This window comes from Chenopodium album, chromosome 19, assembly GCF_948465745.1.
Source record: "Chenopodium album chromosome 19, dcCheAlbu1.1, whole genome shotgun sequence".
Classification (NCBI taxonomy): Eukaryota; Viridiplantae; Streptophyta; class Magnoliopsida; order Caryophyllales; family Amaranthaceae; genus Chenopodium; species Chenopodium album.
The window spans coordinates 18912249-18935821 of record NC_137852.1 but is presented as its reverse complement, the minus strand read 5'-3'; the positions used below and the strand labels follow the sequence as shown (position 1 = coordinate 18935821).

General features: G+C 35.0%; 2 protein-coding genes across 2 annotated transcripts; one reads left to right on the top strand and one right to left on the bottom strand.

Annotated features, from left to right (window-relative positions):
* Nucleotides 1–667: 667 nt before the first annotated feature.
* On the top strand, nt 668–4830 carry LOC145594865 (WAT1-related protein At5g40240-like). Its single transcript, XM_081651210.1, has 7 exons — nt 668–1008; nt 1132–1194; nt 1460–1576; nt 2838–3063; nt 3424–3582; nt 3675–3826; nt 4266–4830. The coding sequence occupies exons 1-7, from the start codon at nt 815–817 to the stop codon at nt 4432–4434; spliced, it is 1080 nt and encodes a 359-aa protein (XP_081507336.1). The 5' UTR covers nt 668–814; the 3' UTR covers nt 4435–4830.
* A 427-nt stretch (nt 4831–5257) lies between these two features.
* Nucleotides 5258–9909, bottom strand: LOC145594864 (uncharacterized). Its single transcript, XM_081651208.1, has 7 exons — nt 9708–9909; nt 9522–9611; nt 9191–9367; nt 7674–7844; nt 6564–6803; nt 6275–6366; nt 5258–6178 (listed from the first exon to the last, which is right to left on the bottom strand). The coding sequence occupies exons 1-7, from the start codon at nt 9790–9792 to the stop codon at nt 5486–5488; spliced, it is 1548 nt and encodes a 515-aa protein (XP_081507334.1). The 5' UTR covers nt 9793–9909; the 3' UTR covers nt 5258–5485.
* Nucleotides 9910–23573: the final 13664 nt, after the last annotated feature.

Genomic DNA, 23573 nt, shown 5'->3' with positions numbered 1-23573 from the left:
AACCCTAAAGAGAGGAGAGAAAAGAGAAAAAAGAGAGAAGGGGAGGTGGCTATCGAAAAACTTTGTAGCAAATAAATTTAATTCAAGGTTGTGTGTTGTTTGACTTCTTTTCTCATTTAATTATGTGCTTTTTTTATTTTTTATTATGATAGTTTTGTTGAACAAAAAGTTTGCCCCGCCACCGCATAGAATTTTTGAAAGTTGAAGGATATCATATAGAATTTCCAAATATATATACTACGGAAATTGTTTGAAGTAAACATTTTTTTCTTGAAATTGTTATTTCCATAAAGAGGGTTAGTAAAAAAAAAAAACCACGGAAAACGAACTATATTAAGCATTCACGAGTAATTTTTCTAAAATTTTTGTATTTTTTGGGTTAATTGTCGTCTGAAATTATTATTTTTTACCAAATTGCCGCTTAGGGTTAGTTTTTTCTTTTAAACAAATTATAGCCAAAGTTATTATATTTTACCAATTTTTCGTTAAGGATATTTTTTTATTTACCAATCTGGTCAATTTACCATCAGACAGATTAACAACAGCTCCATCCGATTACCTGAATTGACACATGCGCTAAGGGAGCACACTCTCTACACCACAAAAAAATTAATAAAATCAGATACATTGACAGACAGATATGACCCACCACCCCACGGCCAACGGGCCCACACTAATAAAATCTCTTTCAAATCGGCCAGATTTCTCATTTTGCAATTCTTATACAGTCAGCTCCAACAAAATTGTCATCTGAAAATTCAATTCATTAAAATTTTCAATTTCTTTTCAGTTTTCACCCTGAAAATTAGAGAAAATGAGTTGGATGTCAATGGTAATGGGGGCAGCACCATTTATGGTGATGATAATAGTGGAATGTGTTGAAGTTGGATTATCAACTCTGAGTAAAGCAGCAATGGTCAAAGGAATGAGTAACTTTGTTTTCATTGTTTATTACAATGCTCTTGGTACCCTTATTCTTCTACCTGTGTTTCTGTACAACATTTTCAGGTTCTTAATTTTTCTTTGGTTAATTAGTTTCCTAAATTTCTTATTGTATTTTTGTTGTTAATTTCCCATGTTTTTTGGGTATGATTGATTTTGTTAATTTATTAATTCATTGGTTTTATGCAGAGGGAAGGGAGTTCGGATAACATTTTCACTCCTTTATAAATTCTTTCTTCTTGGATTAATTGGGTGAGTTACTAAAATTTTGGGTCTTTATTTGTATGAATTGTATATCTTAATAATAATAAAGTATGCATATAGTGCAAAATTTTAAATGTTGCTAGTAAATAATAAAAAAGGGTAAAATTTTGTAACTTTTAGAATTATTTTGGATGTTTGGAAATTTAATTAGATGTGTTAGATTTATTTTATTTTATTTTTTTATTTTTATTATTATTATTTTATTTCATTTTTGTTGATAATGGAGTTTTTGATTTTGTCTAATATATGGCAGGATTTGTTTGTTGCAGATATGTGCCTACACTGGCATCAACTATAGCTCTCCAACTCTAGCAGCAGCTATTGGCAATCTTATTCCAGTTTTCACATTCATCTTAGCTGTCATTTTGAGGTAAGGGTTGCTATAAAATTTTGGATGCTTATTGTTGTTACTTTCATATAGATCAACTTGAAGAAAATGACAGGGTACATGTTAGAGTTGGATTTCATTTGATGAAGAAGTGAGTTTGAATTTTGCTTCTGTTGGTGCTGAATAAGATGTTTCACAAAATAACAATGATATGTGATTCATAGAGAAATTTGGGGTTTAGTATTTTTTTGTTAATGGTTCTGTTATATCTTCGAAGAGGGCACAATTTTAGTTGTCCTTGATTTGTTTAATAAATATAATAAAAATGATGCAAATATGGCTAATTGGTTGAATTATTACTTATTCGTGTCATATGGAGAGTGTTGAAGGCTTGAAGCTTCACAGAAGGAAAATTGACGATGGAAAACCACATGGGAAGGAAGTATTATTGAATGGTGTCTACTCTCTAAACTACCAAATCATCAGTGGTCCTAACCTATAAGTGTTCGTAAACGACACTACTATTTTTCACAAACTGCTATCATTGAACTTTCACAAATTGAATAGTTGTCATTTTCCTAAATTTTAATGTGGGAGTTCATGTGATCAAGTAGCCATGAATCATGTTTGGTGTAAATTTTTTCAGCTTCTAAGCCAAAATGATAAAGTTGCTTGCGGTAGCTTATTCTGATTGGCTTTCGGCTGTTTTGCCAAAATTATCGATTATGCATACACACAAACATCTTGAGAGCCATTAATGACTCAAATAGAAGCAGCTAATTCTACTAGGAAGTTAAACAAAAGTTAAGCAGCCCAAAGAAACATGGAATAACTGCACTGTTTGCATGATGCTGCTTGATGTAGTGCATAATGGCTACAATACAAAGTATTGTGCAGCCACATTGCTTGTCTTTGATCTGTTATTGTGTCCCTAACCGTCCCTGGACGCGTTGGAGTCCATCTCCCACGCTGAGTTTATTGCTCACGGACTTACTCTCAAGCTCGTTTTTTGGGGACCTTAATTAAGCAGCAAAAACAACAGCAGCAGCAGCAGCAGCAGTAGTAGATGGAAAACAGGTTGTAATTGGGAAAGAGTGTTGTAAAATTATAGAGAAGACTGGGATTTATAACTTCATCACTTAAATCTTTACTCTTACTTTCAGTTTGCCTGTTTAAGCATGCTTCTTGAAGCTAACTTTCATTTCTGGGTTTGATTTGGATAGTTTATCTGCATGAAATTATGCATGTGTTTCTCTTGATGGAGGAGAAAGCTTATAAGTTTAATTACACAACAATTGTGAAGGATGGAGAAGCTTGACTTGAGGAATCTCAGCAGCCAAGCAAAATGCTTAGGCACGATTGTTGCAATATCAGGAGCAATGGTGGTAACTCTCTACAAAGGGCCTCCATTGATAACTCAAACTCCTGATGCATCTAATAGGCTTCTTGCACTGCCAGTAAATTGGACTCTTGGTGGCCTTCTTTTGGCAATTACTTCTCTATTGTCATCAACAGGCAACATTCTTCAGGTCAATATTGTCTTTTCACTCTATCAATGCCATTACATGGATTTTGGTTATTCTATAGCACATTAAGAATCACAACACTATATATATACTTCCTCCGTTTTTTTTTTTTAATTGCACCATTTGCCATTTCACATTTGCCGATGCAATACTTTGGCCATTAATAATTTGATATTTGAAAACTAGACATCGAAACAAATCTAACAAGATCCCACATGGCTGTGTGAATAATGTAAAATCCCAAATGGTGCAATTAAAAAAAAAATGGAGGAAGTATATGGTTCTGGCGTTCTGCTAGATGGAACTGACTTTTACACTAATTTACCTTTTTTTTTTGTTTTTTTTGTTTTTTTTTTTTTTCAGACAGCTACTGCCAAGGAATGCCCAGATGAGCTGACTCTAGTCTTCTTCTACAGTTTATTTGGGACACTGCAATCTGCTGCTGTTTCTGTCTTTGTGGAGAGTGACCCAAATAAATGGATATTGCATCATAGGATTGAGATCATTGCTATAATCTATGCAGTAAGAAATTTTTAATATAATTTTTATCATTATATTCATAATTTGATTGATTCTTTCCAATCATCAATCTTATAATCATTTGTTGATTGTAGGCAGTAACAACCACTGTTTTTCGCAATACTGTCATTACATGGTGCTTACGTGAAAAGGGACCTGTCTATGTAGTTTCTTACAAGCCTTTAGCCATTGTCATTGCAATGATCATGGGGTTGTTGTTTCTAGGGGATAACCTCTATCTTGGAAGGTATGTATAATTACTATTCTCTTTAATTTTCTTATGTTTATAATTCTATTAACAATTGACACAGATGCCTCTGAAAATTTGCGGATCCATTTTCTCTCTTCCTTTATGATCCTTTTGGTGGGGCAAGGGGGTAAAGGAGGGAAATACCTTATGAGAAAGTTCAGCTGGATGAAAAGAAGAAATGAAGGACTATTACCATTTGAATTTTCGTAGATGGATGTTAACTTCAGAATTTTTTTAAAATCTTAAAACAAGACTAAACCAATTTAAAAGAATCATGATAGGGATATATTAACAATTTTAAAAAATCATAGTTGGCTGAAATAATTTGTTGCTATGTTATACAAAGTCTTTCAGACTTATATAGCAGTAGTATATGGTTATAATACAAATTCTACAATTATAGCTGATTCCTGATGTGTTATTATGTGGTGTGCAGTGTCATTGGATCAGTTGCAATTACTGCTGGATTTTATTCAGTCATTTGGGGACAAGCCAAAGAAAAGGATGATCTTGCTTCTGGTAATGTCAGTAAGTTAGAGTCGACAAGTGACCTAAATGCCTCTCTGTTAAAAAACACTGATGAAAACATATGTGGAAGTGCTTGATACAGTTGAAATAAAATTGGTAATGTCACTACGAGCTACATTCCGTAAGTTCTATACGATAAGAAATTAAGAATACAATATGATTAATAATTCAGGTTGCAGGTAGAGATTTTGTTATTGAGCTTGCCTCCCTGTATGCTGCCATACGCTAGGTTCAAGCTCTGTCCGTCTATTCTACTAGCTAGTACCATATTTTCTTAGCAGCTTTTTTCTGTGGATTCTATCAATCTAACCTCGTTTTGAATCAAGCTAATCAAAACCTGTATTCATCAATCATATTCTTTCCCTCTGGGCCTTCTCTTTATCAAGGTCTCACATTTTGAATTATAGGTGTTTCATTTATACTTAGGACGTGTTTGGTATGAATATTGGATATGGAGCGGAAAGGAAACATAGGGGGAGAGGGGGGGGGGGGGAGGGAATTTATCATTTAACTCTTACTTATTCATTTGTCTGATATAACCATGAAAAAAACTTAAACCTAACTCCCTTTCTCTTTGTTTGAGGAGGATAAGGCCATAAGGTTAATTGTTACCTTAGATTTTAGAGAGGTAATAAATAGGTGGAAACCATTACCTTTAGGAAATGGTAATTGTTACCCAATCCTTCTACCAAACACTTGGTAACAATAATGGTTTAACTAATTGGATATAAGTGCGTGGAATTCTGGCTATGCATCTCAATGATTTCATCTTAAGTCCAATTTGAAGTATACACTACTTGACCTTGTATTAGCTATGCCAAGAACAGTTAAACTCTTTCTCCTTAATTTTTAATTTGTAATTTGTTTCATCGTCCACGCTCTTGTCAGATATATCAAGTGGTATACATGGGCACTACAGATGATAGAAGAGTTGATGTAGCATAGTTTATACTGATAACAGTCTTCTGCTCATAAAGCTTGTAATCTTTCTCCACACAAAACTTAGACAACACACAATAGTACTATTCTACGTAATATATGATCTTCTCATAGCTGTACCGAGAAGAGCACCAAAACTTTCTCCTAAATTTGTAAAATCATATAGTATACACTGTAACTTGTTTAAGATCAGGAATAGCTATATGATGAGTAACCCATGTAATTCAACCGAGGCCGTACATTTTGGTGATTATAAACAGGGTCACTATAATCAACAGCTTTTATCACCATTGCTTCACGCCTTCCATCCTGTTCTTGAACTGCTCCAAATACTATCTCACTCTTGTCAGAGCCCTTCTCACCAGCTGCTTTTGTACTCGACTTAACATTCCTCTGTTGCGGCTTCTGCTGCTGTTCCTGCTCCTGTTGTACCTCCTGTTGTTGAGGAATCATTCCCTGACGCTGATGAAAATCAGCATCTCGTCCTTCATAATAATTTTGGCTTGGTCTTAGTTGCTGTTGGGGGTATGGTTTTCTCATAATAGAAGTCCTAGTTTCTACATTTTCTAGTCCTGGGGGCTCATCTCCATAACTATTTTGCAAAGGCCATGAATGATCCGGATGCCTGTTTAGTTGCTGGAAATGTCTCAGATGATCATGATGTCGTGTTTTCCTCTTTCTGAAACCCGAAAATAATAACCCTGCAAACACTTCAGCCACTGAGGAACTGGCATTGATTATAAGCCTTCCAAACGAGAATAATAAGCCTTCGTCCTCTTCACCATATTCATCTTCCGGGGGTATTAGTGGTGGCCTCACTGATTTTGGAGGTCTCTGATACGGTGCTGCAATAGCGTGACTGTTTATTTGCATTCTTGGATCCTGGACATAAAATAAAAAATCATAAAAGCACTAGTTAGAAAGATTCAATTTGAGTAGGTGACTCAGTAGTTTGTAGTAATGTCTTGAGGTTTTTACTGATCTCTTGGTTGAAAATAAGGCTTGTACTCTCTGCTTGAGCAATGCCAACATGTACCCAAAGAACATAGCTGCAACAAGCACTACTACACCTGAAATGATGAAGAGATATTTCGTAAATAGTTTTTTAGAAGGCGTTGTACTTTCTATTTTTAGGAAGCTATTTCAGTCACAAATGCTCTAAATTTTCTCCAACCGTTTTCATGAAACTATGTTATATCTTGAAGGGAACATTTTGTTTTTAAAGGTAAAGCATGTAATCAAGGTTTTGTTACTGTCTTGGCTATACCAAAATATAAGTTTTCCTCAGACTGCTGATCATGTTGAACTGGTGGTTGCTCATAAGAACAATCAGCCTCATGGAGTTGTATTTCACGAATAGCTTGGTTTCCTCTATCTGTGACTAGGAGTGAGCAGCTACTTCGTACATACACGAGGTCGAAATCATCAGAAAACTTTGCATCTTCGCTAGCTCCATCCATGTGACTTCCTCCATGGCTCCATTTTCCTCCTGCTATTGTAGTAATTCCTGAACAAATGAGAAAAAGAAAAAAAAAAAAAAAAAAAAACCAATATTATAATCTTTATAAATAGGATTCAATGACCTTGAATGAACTGAACGAGGAATCGTGTGAGGTGAAACTTTTAGTAATGGTTATGCAGTCTGTAAGAGTGATGTATGACTTTATATACCAACTTTGCCAGTATCACTATCACCCAATTAAATAATCTATTCCTACCGTAATCCCTACAACCAAACGCTTATAAATAGTGTTATGCAAATTATATCCCTTAAAATGTCTATTTACATATACACCCCCATTTATGCATGCAAATCACATGTGTGATTTTTTTTTCTTTTTCCTTTTGTTTTTACTATGTAGCTTTTTGGCTTTTTTATTTTTTTGTTTTACCTATTCGTGTTTGGTTCATCTAGTTGAAATGGATTGGTATGGAATCTCATAATATAGAGGTATGAATTCAAAAACTCATACTAGTTCAAAATTGTTTGGTGCTATTGTTGGAATGGATTCTATCATTCATTAATAGAATGGATTGTGAATCGTGGGTATGGGATTCCATGGGTTTAGGGGGAGTTAGAATCCCTTAGGTATGAGATTTCATTACTAAAACCTTAACCAAACAAAAAACTAGATAGAATGGATTCTAACTCCATTCCAAATGATCCAACCAAACGAGTGTAAAAAGTTTGATATAATTCTTCTAAACAGTGTATGGACAATTATACCATTTAAAACTTAAGTTGTGGCATAAAACTAAATTGGAAGAGATTTCATAACATGGCGAGCTATGTACGCGCATCGCGCGCGTTAGCTACCCTATTAATAACCAAATTTCAGAAATTTCTGTAAGTATTATCGAAAATACAAATCGATACCTGCATCAGTGATTTTCCTGATGGCCATATTCATGGTGTCAGCAATGTAGATGTTTCCGCTGTCATCGACTGTTAGACCTTTGGGGCCATACATTCTTGCATCTCTTAGCTTCCCATCTACGTGCCCTGTGTAGCCTTCGGGTGATCCTGCAATAATTTTTGGCCTGCTATCTGAAGAGATTTATGGTTTAAATTGTAAGTCAAGCTAAAGACTCAGAAACATCTACTGCATGTAAAATTAACAAAAAAACTTGCATCAGTTGCTTGTGAAGAAAATTTAAAGCGATAAGCCCTCATTGATATTTACATTTGGTCTGAATTGATACTGAAGAACAGGTTCCTCTTACTTGTATTTAGCTTTAGGAATTAGGATCATTCAGATTTACTTTGATCATGTGACACAGTGATAAAATGGTCAGTTCCATTCAATCGTTCATGTTATGTTTGATTCTGATATGTTTTAGGTGTAGCCTGTCTGTTTTGTTTCATCTAGTATAATAGCAATTTTAATTAAAATTGTGTTTGGTGTGCGGTTGGCCACACTATGTGGCCGCTTGTAAAAGAACAAAGTAACCCTATAACACTGATTGAGTTACCCCTCTGAATAAATCCTATAACACTGATCCAGTTAGTCCCGTACCACTGACCTAGTAACTCCTATAACATTAACGAAGTAATTCTCATGCGGTGGCCAGCTACATAAGAATTTTTTTTATTATGATCTAGTCATATTGTTTTAGAAAATTTATTTATGAAAATTGCCATTTCAATATAATGGAGTTTATTTTCTGTTAGAACCATATCAATATTACAAAAAGAAGATAAATTTGTACTATTTAGTTTTTAAAGTAAAAGAATGATAGCAAAAATTCCCAAAATATGTAATTTATTGTACTTTTACAAATTAAAGAAGAGTCTTCTTCCTAACTAAAGTAAGCCGACATTATCATCTTAAAAAGTTGGTCAAGACAAAATGCAAATCCTCTTAAAAACTAATTGCCTCAAATAAAGAGAATCAAGGATAAACTACAACACAAGTTTCAACTTTAACCCTTGAACAAGCTACTAATATACTTCAAACTCTTTACACCAATTATGTTGAGCTTGAAAAAAGTTTTGGATTAATAAAATGACTTATGCTTCTTTTGTTAAAAATAATTGACGTATTATCTAAATAACGCGAGCTCTTGATAGGTTTAGTGTCCACTTAAAATACCTACTGCCCTCAATTTCTACATATTCTTCTAAAATAATGGTTGTATGTGTTTTTCGAATTTTAAAGCATGGATGATGTACATATTAAATAACCTTGTCCGAAGTACTTCATATTTTTCTACAAAGACCATAAGTAGTTGCTTAATCTCATCTAAAATCTAAGTATATATTTCGAAATTATATTACACAGCATTACTCATAAACTTTAAGTCGATTTGAATTAAGAATATGATGTATGATGAAGGAAATCACACAATAGTTTTCAATATACAAATACTAATCTAAAATCAATCAAGACTTACATCGAGACAATGGAGTTGAAATCTTGTAAAGATTATTGTTGACAGAATCCAAGATTAGAAGCTCTCCTGTTGGAGATGCCTGAACAGAAAAAGGCTCAATCCCAACCTTACTTCCATCGAAAACTGTCTCAACTGTATATCCAGTCTCGAATTTCATCAATGAACGACTTGAAACAGCTGAAATGAACACCCATATGCATACACATAGCCTCAGTTAATCAGTCTAATGTAATGTAATATGCACTGCTGATGCATTACATCAGAACACTGCAGGAAACAGAGAAATTGCTGAACTGAACTGATTCGAGTCGTCGTAAAGTACATTACTAACCTTTCTCTGGTTTAATGACTGGAGTTCTTAGAGACCAAAGCCATTTAAAGACAGTAGACACCACATTAGTGACGATACCAGCTACTATTCCTGGCAACATACAAGAAAAAAGGCAAAAATTTTAAGTAGGAAAATAAAAATTGTTTACTTATTAAGGAATTTAAAACTGTAAAAGAGTTAACTTACTTGCAGGAGGAGATGCTGAGACAAATGATATATCATTGAAAAATATCAGAAATATGAGAAGGGAAATAACCCATTTCTTAGACATTTTGTTGGATGTTTCAATGAAGAATTTTTTTTTATTTTTTAATTTGTGAAATATTATTATTGCAAGTTTATATAAGTTTTTCCCATAATATAAACATAGGAATATTTCTCCCTTGAAATGAAAGAGGATGAGGGACAAGCTAAGGTCGGTTTATAAGAAAACTATAATATATGTATGCAAGGAAAAAGCAATAGATATACAACGATGGAATCATATGCTTTATGTCTTTGTATTAATTGTGTCCCATTTGAACGTGTACACATTATTACACTAGTTATGAGTATAACAATATAAAATTAATGATTTACTAAAAAAAAAAAAAACCTCCTATAAAATGTGGGTTTTAACTAATGCTTTGGATTAATAAATGTGGGTTATAACTAATGGAAAAACTCCTAAAATGTGATTTTTAATACAGCGAGAAGGATAAGAAGTATAGATGTTCAAAATTTCACTTCTGCACAATCAGGGTCTGTTCTCATACGAATATTTTCAGTCCAGTTCAATTCAACTCCTAATTTCCTTCTCTTATAAAATATTCATTTCATTTCAGCTCAGTTCAGTCAATGAAAACAGGTCCTCATCATTATCAAATTAATTTGGCTCAACAAAGTTCTACCATGCAGGCCGTCTTATGTAAATTAGGGGCTCTATGCTATTTTTATTACAATGTTTAAGAATTTAACATATCGCTAATAATGAAAAGAAAAATAATATACAAATATTCAATTATTTTAATATTAAATTTATGTCTTAAATAATATAAAAAATTCTAGATAAATTGTGTCAAAATGGCACTAGATACGTACATATGATAATTTTTTTACATTTGCTAAATAAAAATAGTGAAAAATAGCCAAAATAATGAAAAAGAAAAGAAAAGAAAAATGAGAAGGAAAAAATGTCTTCCCTTGAGGTTTGAACTTCTACCACAAAGCCATCAAGGAAGTGTATTTAATATGAGCAAGTCCCCATTGATCTCCGAGATATACAAAACTTGTAAATCTCAGCTAAAGAACCCCACAAAACAGTGACATGTGACTAAAACAATATAAAACATGCAAAAAGTAAGTGAAAAGTGATAAGCGTGGGCCCCATAGTTGAAATAACGAACTTTACCTCTACTTTGACGTTAGTCATTGTGAATTAACCATGGTTAGAATCTTCACTATTTCTGTTCTCCCTTCTTTCAATTTTTTAATTTAGGGTTCATAGTTTCTTTTCGACTAGTGTTTCATTGTGTTTGATTTATTCCGGCAATCGATTGTGGCTGATTCAATTAGGGAGATTAAGTGACATATATGTTTTTTGATCCATTACTCTTACTTTGGAACTAGATTTGATCCTATTTCGAAAATCAGTGTGGTTGTATATCGATTTCTTGTTCTGTGATTTGTACACTGTTGGTATACTTGAAATTTTTTGTTGTCGAGTATTATTAGTATTATGTGTACTTGGTTGAGTATGGTGTAAAGTCTCAGTTGATTTGATTTCGTCCGTTGTCTGTTGGCTTAATTGGTTATCTGGGATTGGTTTTTATGTTTCGGTTGCTACATCTCATTGGGTATATCTGTTGGGTTTTGCTGAGTCCGACTCACCGCGGAAACAACCCCGACCCAAGAACCACTCGCAATTAATAAAACCATAACCATAACAAATAAACACAAGAAGGGTAAAATTGGAATATACCTTTGAAGCGTGCTTCGCCCTCACAAATGGGCTCGTACTTGAAAGCATCTAGCTCCGAAAATACCGAACCTCCAACGGTATCCACCCGCAAGGACGAACACCGACTTTTTAGGTCCGCTACCTTGGAGTTAGCAAGGTCCGACCAAAACCCAAGTGTTAATGGAGTTTAAGAGTTTTTGCCAAAATGCAATGCTCTTTCTAACTCCCACTCAAGCAAAGAATTCTCAAGCCATGCCATGGCTATTTATAAGGAAGGACGCTTTGTGAATTCCGCTCATCTTTCAATGTGGGACTTTTCACAAAAAGATCCCACATGGAAAGATTGGTGAATTCAACAATTAGTTAAATAAACCAAGGAACAACTAACAAGTGTCACATGGTTAGGAGTGGACCACTTTCTCACTTGGTCCCCAAGGCATTTCACATGCAATGTGAACTAACCATGTGTCACCCAACCTTGAGCCCTAAGTTGGGTTCGGTTGGGCCATTTTATTTTAGCCCGTGACCATGACCCTTCACCCCGGGTCCACGGCCCCTTGCCACATATGTCGCCACCGTGGCGCACCGCCACCATGGCGCGCTGCCAATGTGGCACGCTGCCAATTGGTGGCTGCCACTAGGCGGCTATCAACGTGGCTGCCCACGTGTGCTGCCACATGGCGTTTTGCCATGTGTGCCGCCACGTGGCACGCTCCTATTGGGCACGCTTTCCTAGCCTTTTGCGTGACTAGGATTTTACTTGTTACTTGAAGCATTTTCCCGTCTCGCCAAATCCTATTTTTTGGCTCGACATTTGAGATTCTCCGACACTCAATTTCGACGCTCCAAGCTCGAATTTCCGACGTCTAAATATTTAATACTCGGGCAACGAATTAATTAAGTTGTAATATTAATTATGCATTAATATTACTGATCGGATTAATTCGTCGAGTCGGTTCGTACATTGCTATGGGTGTGACCCGAAGGGTTCAGTCAAGATTAAGCTGTAATATTAATTATGCATTAATATTACTGATCGGAAGCGGCCTCCACTGAGGCATTCCAATCACTTGACCTTACTGAATATATTAGCTTTCTAATACTTCTGAACCCACTATCAGAATAATACACTTGTTCGAAGGATACCATTCCTTTCAATATGCGATTTGTTTTTGATGAGGTCTTTACTTATTAGTTGATTTCATTTTCTTTCATTATCTCATTTAATTCTGTTATTTATGATGTTAATGTTGATACTTCACAGTTTTTGGAGAGCTTTGTTAGGAGTAGTGGTGTTTTTTATTTGGTTAGTCTGATAAGTAAATGGTAGAAATGTTTGGTGTTAATGATGGGGAAGGCTTTCCTGAAAGGGAAGTGGTTAATGTGGTATCTGGTATGACTCCTTTAGTAGATGATGGAGAGGGAAATGGTGGATGTTATAGGACCCCAGTAAGGACAGTAGAGACTGTGGTATTGTATGTTGAACCACCCAAGCTAAGCTAAGGAAGGTATGGTTTTCAAGAAAAATGGCAAGATGTTGAAGCTTATTATAAGGAATACGCGAAACAGCATGGTTTTGGTGTGAGCAGGGTTCATGGATCTTATACTAAGGAAAAGGATCGTAGGGGAACGACATGGTGTTGTGAGTGTTGGGGTAGACCGGACATGAGGGAGATTAGGGAGGCGAAGAAGAGAACAAAAGCAACAAAGATTTGTGGCTCAGGTGGGGTTATTGGTGGTGTTATAGGGGAGGCTGAGTTGAGCCGGGGAAAGCGAAAATCAAAGAAGTGTGAGTGTAGTGCTTAGATATATGAAAGTATAAAAGAGGAAGGGGATTGGGTAATTAGAACTGCTATCTTAGACCATAACCATCAAATGAGCCATAGTAAAGCAAAATTGGTGAAGGAGTACAAATGAAGAATTACACATAACTGTGAAGAAGAAGTTATTGAATTTCAATGAGGTGGGTGTTCTGGTTTCTCCCATTCATGGTTGTATTGGTATTGAAATGGAAGAAAACATGTCTATGACTATGAAAGACTTACAACACGAGATCTATAAGGAGCGTCGACTGAAGATGCAAGGGGGTGACTCTGCTACCATGATGGCTTATTTTGAGTATAAGATGGCGGGTAGTCAGAAATTTTTCCATGCAAATAGGGTTGATGAAGAAGGCAAGCTGAAAGACGTTATGTGGGTTGATGCTCGTAGCCGGACTGAGTACAAGTACTTTGGCGGTATTGTTTGTTTTGATGCTACCTAGCTCACTAATGAGTACGAATTACCTTTTGTCAATTTTCTTGGGGTTAACCGCCATGGACAATCTATTTTGCTCGGTTGTGCACTTGTTTCGCACGAGGATTCGTATATATTCAGGTGGATATTTCGGCAGTGGTTAACTTGCATGGGTCGTAAAGCTCCCATAGGAATTCTTATCAATCAAGCTGCAGCAATGCGTAAACCTCTTGCTGAACTTATGCCTAATACAAGACACAGGTGGTGTATTTGGCATATGCTCTCAAAATTTCCAGATCACTGGGCAAATTACCTTTGTAAGTGGGTTTTTTTTTTTATCTTTCATTGTTTTTTCCAGATTAGCAGCATGAACTGTTAGTTTTATTTTTGAGACATTAAGTCATAGGACATGATCATCAGTGATCATAGTTAATTTACATCATATGCTTGTTAGAATTCATGTGTTTGTTAGTCTTATTGTATGGGTTTTATGTAAGGAAATGGTCTGCATTTGTTCACGTCTGTTTTGACACTTGTTCTTGTGTTGTAATTGTTTGTTCAGAATGCAAGGCATATGAGAATAGCACTTAGGTTTTTTAAGAGGTACATACTACTGTCTGTTTGAAGTGCTTTATATGTGACTTTGTTGAGGTTTTTGCATTCTGGCACGTACAATGAGTTCAAGAACAAGCTAAAGTATGTCGTATATGAGAGCTTCACTACAAATGAATTCGAGAAGAACTGGACTGCATTAATCAAACAGTATAATCTTAAAAGTAATGAGTGGTTGACTATGATGTTTGAAGAGAGGCACATGTGGGTGCCTTCTTTCGTGAAGGAGCACTTCTGGGCTGGGATGAAAACTACGCAGAGAGTAGAGAGCATAAACAGCTTCTTGATGGATTTTTTAATCGCAAAACCAAGCTGTTTGAGTTCCCAAGGCAATGTACAAGAGCAATGACGAAGCGTGTTAAAGATAAAACCGACGCTGATGATAATTCTGGGAAATATCTCCGAAGGTTAATTAGTGGATTTAAGTTGGAGAAGCTGTTCCAAAAGCTATACACAGATACTAAATTTCAAGAGGTTCAATTGGAGTTATCATGGTTGATGCATGTATTGCTACTATGGTGATGAACGGAAGCTGTTTGAAACCGTAGTGCAGTATCTAGTTGAGGATCGGGTGTGGATTGTACCAGCCGGCCACAATGAGGAGATAATCACAGTTCGCAGACGGTTTTACCGAGTTCCAAAATTAATATTGTGTAATCACAATATGCGGATTCTAGATCAAAACCCATTGTTTGACATCCGTGAAAAGTATATCCTAACTCGCTGGCGCAAGGATGTTATCCGGAGGCACACTCGGGTTAAGGTGCCTTATCATGACCCGAGTTTTTTGTTCCAATGCAAAGATCTAACAATATGCTCAATGCATTTGAGCCAATATGTGACCTAGCTTCAACGGTCGATGAGCACACTGTTCAGGTTGTACACGCATCACTTGCGAAATTAAAGCCAAAAGTTCAAAAGTAAAAATAGAAGAAAAACGAACTCCATATACTTCCAGAAGTTGTTCATTTCCCTATTAACCCCGACAATTCTCAAATGAAATCAAATGGTACAATTATTACAACTTTCTCAGTCATGGAACCAGAAGCTAAACACAAGGACGATGATGATCAACCAGTATCAGGTAGTAGTGACAACCTTGTAGCAGATCTACCTGCAGGTGATCATCCCACCCACCTCCTTGGTTCTCAATCCTACAATGTTAATGTAGACAACTTTAAGGGCACTCAACCCCCCCCCCCCCCCATTATAGATCCAGTTAACCCGAAGAAGCATAGAGGAAGGCCAAGGGTCGGTGATGGACCTAATGTACTTGATGAACTTGTAGACGATCATCCAACCCAAATTACGGATTCCCAGGCGTTGCAGTGAATGACACACTGACCAGTCACAAGGCTCCAACTATTCTTGACCTAGTGAAACCACATAAACGGAGAGGCCGTCCAAACGGTAGTCTTAACAAAACATTGGCTGAGAAAGGGTATACGAAGGACACACTGAAGGAGACACGCATTGATGTAAGTTTGTTCACCCATTGTTGTCTGGTGTATTATTAAATTTTGTAACGCGCATATGTATCCTAATATACGTGTTGTTTATTTTCTTTCTGATTTAGCCTGCCTCCTAGTTTATACTAGACACCTTCTACCCATCGTCCTTCAACGGGAAGTTAATGGTAAGCACTATCCTTAAACAATTAATAAGCAAATTATGCTGATTTCTCATATCTTGTTTACTCAGCAATAGTAGTCCAAAAGAAGATGTCTTGGCAATGATGTAGTAAATAAAGAAGATCCATTTGACCTGCAGCTAGAGTAAACTAAACAAATCAACCACCAGCCTTATTCAAGTCATTCCTTTCAGTTCTACTGCTATCTTATGGCCAACAATTTTAAGTAAATTGGTCGTGTTAGAGTGGGCTTTGCTTCAGCAGGGTGACAACTGTCATTGTTTTTGAACTTCAAATATTGTCCTCCACGTCGTAGTTAATGTGAAATCAAATTGGTTATGTTCTAATTGCACTGCTTAGTCTTTGCTTAAAATTCTGAATTGTTGATATTTTCCAGCTAAACGACCACCAAACGACCACTGAAGAATGGTTTTTTGACATTTTCCGGCTAAACGATCTCATTCTTTGACATTTTTCGGCTAAACTACCACTGAAGAATGGTTGGTTCCACCACTACTACGTCCTCAAATCACCACACCACAACAACTTTGTACGTCATCGGTCACTCACTCCAACAATTGGTAAATTGGCGGCGACACCTTCAATAGCGACGACTGAATTTCGGAATTCGTGTTTGATTTTTCGACCTTGACTTGTTTGATTTTTTGATAAACTTCTTCCTCAAAAGTGATGTGTAATTCAAGATGGTTAATTATCGCTGGGTGTAATTCAAGTTAACCAATGTCGGGTTAACAAAAAAGCGAAAAAAGCCTGAAAAATGGTGCTTGTTATTTGATATTTTATTTTTTGATTAATTTTTGGCCCCAATTCCCCCCAAAATTGACCTTAGTTAACCAACGTCGGGTTAGCAAGAGTTATCACAAGCTTGACAGAAGTTAAGCGGTGTCAGTTATCTGTTTTCAACCTAGCTTGCATTCACACTAAAAATAGAAGCATGCCCTCACTACAAAGTTAGTAAATTACAACCCTACCCCAGGATAAACGAAACTTGTTTGCCCTGGGTATAAACTTGAATTTTCTCATTAAATATTGTGTAATATTTTATAATTCTACTATGCATTTCATTTGGGGCCCTTAAAATTTATTGGGCCATGGGGCCCTGAGCACCAGCTTGCACAAAGCCTTAGCCGGCCTTACTGTGCAAATTTTAACATGCACCATTTTACATGTTAAACTGTGTGCACCACCAGCAATAAGATTCCAAACATTTTACAATTTATCATCACTACCAAAATTATTGTCTCTCGGTATTTTCTCTCTCCTCTCTTCTCCTCCCTCATACTTTCTTAATTTCTGATTTCTCTCTCCTCTATCTTCTCTCTCTTCTTTGTTTCTCTCTCTTAAATTCATTCATTAATTAGTTTTTGATTTAATTTCTTCATCACTATTGTTCATCACCATAGATTGAGATCCTTCATCTCCTTCTCTTACAATTCATAATTTCTAATTTCTCGCTCTCACCTCTATTTTTCTTTTTCTTAAATTCATTCATTGTTGTTGATTTAATTCCTTCATCACCATTCATTATATATTAATTTCAAAATTCGTTTTCTTCAACCTTCAATTTGAAGCTTTGTTAATGGAGTTTTTGCAAAAAAGTGAAGTTTTAAATGGCGGATTTGACGAGCAGAAGGTGTTTAAGACGACGTAGATGATTATTTTCCAATGAGATTCCACTGTCTAATCACTATGGCTAGGTTTGAGTTTCAAAATATATAGCTTTCATATTACTTTAATTTTTTTGTTAGTGATATTTGTGTATTCTATTATTAACAGTTCTGTTTTTTGTTATATTTTGTTATTTTGAACATTTTAAGTTAAAAATATGAACATAGGATACGTTTCCTACAAATAAATATTTTTACTAACATATATTTTTAGATTATTAATGAACATCTTAATTATAGTTTTGAACATGTGATACATTTCTTATGAACTTTTTTTAGACCTATGTATTTTGTAATTATTTAAAAAAATTGGTGTTATGTACTTTATTATGTATATATCTGAACATTTGATTCTTTGCATATGAAAATTTATTTGTTTTCAATTTATGAATTTTTATAACATTTTTATGTTTTGTAATTATAGACATACTATGTTAGATATCAGAACATGTATATGTTTTTGTATGAACAATTGAGTTAGATTGATTATTTGAAAGATATTCATATATTCAATGTTATTTGAGCTGCTGAAAGTGTGTTGAATTTGATTTTAATTGCTTTTTTTTTTTTTTTGATAAATTTCAGTTTCATTTATAATTTAATTGTTGAATTGATGCCTTAATTTGTATTCTATGAATATAATTTGTTTATATCATGTTTTTGAACATTTTGTTTGTATAATGCAAGTAACACACCTTCCAATGTATTTGTATCAAAATTGTAATTAGCAGTATCATATTATAAACACTATTTCTATTTTTATGAACATTTAGGTTACTTTAATGAACCTTTACGTTTTACATAATTCTCTGAGTATGTATATATGCTTTTTAGAAAATAATTGTAAACATAATTATGAACATATTTATTTCCAATATTTGAACTTAATTGTTTTATTTTTGAACTCCAATAATGGTTATTATGAACTGTGTTTGTTTATTGCAGTTAGAACGTATGAAGTTGTTTATAAAGAACGTCTGAAGGCTGAGCAACATTATGAGTAGTGTCTTTAGGTCAAGAAGTTTTTGAAGGGTGTTTAGTCGTTTGTGGTTGGGGTTCAGAAGTTTTTGTAGGGTATTAAGTGGTTTGTGGTTGGGGTTCCAAAATTTTTGTAAGGGGTTCAGAGGTTTTGTAGGGTGTTTAGTGGTTTGTGGTTGGGGTTTAGAAGTATTTGTAGGGGGTTCATAGGTTTTTGTAGGGTGTTCAATGGTTCGTGGTTGAGGTTCAAAAGTTTTTGTAGGGTATTCAGTGGTTGTGGTTGGGGTTCAGAAGTTTTTGTAGGGGGTTCAGAGGTTTTGGTAGGGTGTTCAGTTGTTTGTGGTTGGAGTTCAGAGGTTTTTTAAGGTGGTTAAAATGTTTTCAAAGGGTGTTCGGTGATTTATAATTGGGGTTCAGAAGTTTTTGTAGAGGGGTCAGTGGTTTTTGAGGTGGGTTCAGTGTTTTCTAGTGGCTTATCTGAAAATTTTAGGGGCTTATCAGAAGTTTATGGGGGCTTTTGTGTTGCTTCTAGCGCATCTTATTAGAAGTTTCTATGGGATGTCCAGAAGTGTTCAATAGTTGGTCTATAATTAAATATTAAACAACAAAAGAAGGAAATACCCAACATCCAAATGAATTATTATTTCATATTAAAATATTTGATAAAAGTTATACACAAATTATTACTTCATACATCACATTTATATGGATATAAAAGACAACGAATATGAATGTCAAACATGATATATATGAACAAAAATATGAAGGTAATCGATACGGAACGATTAACATTAGATTTGCTAATTTTATTGCACAATCCACCGAAATTGGTCAAAAAGCTCCCAAACAAAAATCAGCAATTCTCCATTTTTTTCCTAACAAAATACAGGAAACTTTATATTAAAGTGGATAAAAAATGTATAGTTTTCCCCTTTGTTAAAATTTTTTGAGCTTCTAGTAATTTAGAGGTAAAAAAAGGGAGAATCAAAATTGTCAATGAGGGAAACAAAAAATAATCTTCAAAAAAAAAAAAAAAAAAAAAAAAAAAAAAAAAAAGAAAGAAGAGGAGAGAGAAAAATCGAAAATGGTTATTGAAAGTTTTAATTTAGGTTTTCAAAGAATTAAGAGGTAGAAAAAAAGGAGAATATCAAAATTCAATGGTGATAACAAAAAAAAAATGGTTGGGCTTTTTCCATTGGGCGCAAATTTATCTGGCTTGGGCAGCAAATTGGGCCTAGTGCACCTACAACTAGGTACACCATGATGCATGTAACATTAATTGGCCTTGCTGCCACGAGTTTGTTACACCACTTGCATTAGTTGTTACAAACATTATTTTTTGTTTTGTTGTAATAAGCAGGCATTATATAAGCTAATGCAATATTCATTTCAAAGTAATAAATTCATAGCCTTCTTTTCCCACTTTACTCTCTAATTTTTCTATTAAATTTGCAGAGCTCTAATGCTCCATTAATTAAACTTTCAAGTTACAACTAAACCATTTATCCTACTCTTCACTCTATATATATATATATATATATATATATATATATATATATATATATATATATATATATATATATATATATATATATATTTTTTTTTATTTAGCAAAAGCTCAAACTAATAAGATGGTATTAGAGCAGATCATTTTTTACTAAAGATTTTAAAAAGCCTTTTTTTTAGCAACATTTATGGAGGATTAGAAGCACTTTCTAGTGATTGAGCTATTCTTCATATGGTTTTAAAGCAGTCTTTGAGCATTTTTTGCGAGTTCTTAAGTGGGTTAGCTCAAATCGATTGTTTTTGAAAGTTGATTATCTGTTGCATTCTTAGTTCAATTTCTTTGTGCTTCATTTCTTGTGTAAGTTTGTTAAAAATGGTGAACGAGAACATGGAAAGAGTTCTAGATCTAATCAAGGCCCAACTAGTCCCTATTACCTACATCTATTATGATTTTACCAGAAGGAAACTTGTTTCTAGTGTCTTTGATGGGATTAGGTATGGAAATCAGAAAAGATCAATGATGATAAGGCTACCTACAAAGAACAAAATGGGATTCATAGATGGGACTATGCCTAAGCCACCTAATGCATTGACTCTCAAAGTCTAAAATAGGTGTAACAATATGATCATAGGTTGGATCATAGCTATTCTTCACCCAGTAGCATCTTGTGTTTGTTGATATTGCAAGAGCAATATGGTTCGATCTTAAAGAGAGATTTGGGCGTGCTTATTCTGCTCAATTGTATGTTTTACTTCAAGATAATTCTGTGCTGCTAAGGGGAATTTGTCTATTTCTGAGTACCATAATCATCTTATGTAGTTGTGGGATGAGTTGGGTAATCTTTGTCCTTTGTCATCTTGTGTTTGCGATAGATGTAGTCGTGCTTTAATAGCTCTAGAGTATCATAATAAGATACAACATGACCAAAGGTTGATGACCTCCTTAATAAAATTGACTACTAACTATGCCAATGTAAGATCCAACATTCTGATGATGCCAAGCTTACCTACTAGCTTAAGCATATATAATAATGGATTAGATTTATAGGAAGAAAGGCATAGAGCTTTAAAGCAGAATGACAGAAAAGGTTACATAATCAGTTGCTTTAGTTGCAAATAGAAGAAGATTTGTTGATAGGGGACATAATGGTCATTAGGAGAATAGTTAACTATTTTTGTGACTATTACAAAATTAGATGACATGCCATAGTATGGATATCCATTAGGTTCAAAGGAAGTCAGTAGCTTAATCAAGGAACTAAGGGGTTTGCTAACAATGATGATGCGAGTCCTATTGATAGATTTAAGTTTTTATTGAGAAAAATATGAGATGCTTGAGTGCATATTTGACAGTGAAGTAATACATTCAACTGAAGTCACTTCTTAATAAGCAAAAGATAAAACAATCAATGGATAATGACTATGGCAATGCTTCATTTGCAAGTAACTAGTGTGTCTTGTTTTCTGCTTATAATAATAGATGGATTGTAGATAGTGGAGCTAGCACTAGTAGAAAAATTGAAAAAAACACCGCTCAATGGCCACCGGTTTTTGAAAATCGGTGGCTTAAAAAATGGGCGGGATTAGGCATATGTACATTGCCACCGGTTCAAACCGAACCGGTGGCATAAATGATAAAGGCCACCGGTTTTGAACTGGTGGCAATAATCAAATAATAAAAAAAAAGAAAAGCCCACCCTTCTCTTTCCCCTTCCTTTATATACCCTAACCCTAATATTCTCTCTCCTCTCTCGCCTCTCCTGCTCTCCTCCCTCTCTCCTTCGTTCTTACTCCCCCTCTCTCTCCTTCTCTCCCTCTCTGTTCTCTCTCTCGTCGATCTCTACCTCTCTCCAGATCTCTCTTCTCTTTTTCTCTCCTTAACCCTAATCTTCTCCCTCTCTCGGGGTATCTTCCTCTCTCCTTCCTTCGGCTCGTCCACCGCCGCAACAACAACCACCTCCGCATCAACAACCACCGCCATTAACCATCGCCGCCTCTAACAATGACACCACCAAACTTATTGTCGCACTTTCTCTCTCCTCGTGATAAAAATACGGGTTTTCTAGTCAAATTCGACCATGAAAATTCTAGATCTAGAGTTTTCATGGTCGAATTTGGCCTCGTAAACCCTATTTCAATGTTTTGTGTGGATCCGTGATGGTATGTGTGTTTTTTTATTTTATTTTTCGATTTTTCTGTTTTAGTTAATTTGGGTTGTTATTTTGCTAATGCGGTGGTTTTAGGTGGGTGGTGTGGTGGTTTTAGGTGGGTGGTGGGGTGAGTCGGTCATTTTAGGTGGCTGGTGGGGACGTTAGGTCGTTTAAGGTGGGTGGTGGGGTAGGTCGTGGGTTGTGGGTGGTGGGTCGTTGAATTTGGGTGGTGGGTCGAGGGTTCTGGGTGGTGGGTGGTGGGTTATTGGGTCGTGGGTTGTTGGGTGGTGGGTCATTGGTTGTGGGTGGTGGACATACGGGTCGTGGGTGGTTTGTGGGTTTTGGTGGTTTTTTTTTTTTTTTTATTTTTTCATATCTAAATTTTTTGTTTATCAATTCTGATGTTTAATTTTTTTTGCAGATTTTTTTTTTAGTTTGATTTTTGAATTGTGTTTTAGTTTTTTGTGATTTTTTTTTTTATTTTGATTTTGAATTGTGTTTTAATTTTTTGTGATTTTTTTGCAGATTCAAGGTTAATTCAAAGAGCTATTTTTTTTAAAATTGTAAATTGACTATTTATTCATTGATGAATATACAATATATGTAATTTATGATTATATGTAATTTATGTAATTTACAATACATGTAATTTATGTTTGAATGAATGTATGATTGTGTGTTTTGGGATGAAGCAGAGAAGATGAGCAGCAATGATGAGAGGAAAAAAAAAAGATATATATTATGATTATATGTGAGTGTGTCTTGATTTTTAAGTGAAAAAAATAAAAAAAAAAAATTTTTTGTTTTTTTTGCCATTATTGCCACCGGTTTGGTTCCACCGAAAAACCGGTGGCAATACTTATTAATACCCAAAAAAAAATAGCGGGAAGTGTTATGGCCACCGGTTAACCGGTGGCAATAAGTCATTTTGCCACCAGTTAACCGGTGGCAATAAGTCTTTTTGCCAGCGGTTTTGAACCGGTGGCCTTTACTTTGGTTTATTGCCACCCCCCAAATGACCACCGGTTCAAAACCGGTGGCCTTGGGGGGTTTTGAACCGGTGGCCAATTCATATTTTCGCCTAGTGTAGTGATTACATGTGTCATAAGTTAAAGTTATTTGTTTCGTATGTGATGGCATATAATCTAAATAATTATATAACTATCCCAGATGGGACAAAAGTGAAAGTAAGACACATATAGGTACTGTTATTCTCAATAACAATAATACTCTTAAGAATATTTACAGTCGTATATATTCCAAGTTTCCATTTCAATAAAATCCCTGAGCACAAATTATGTCAAGATGGTCATT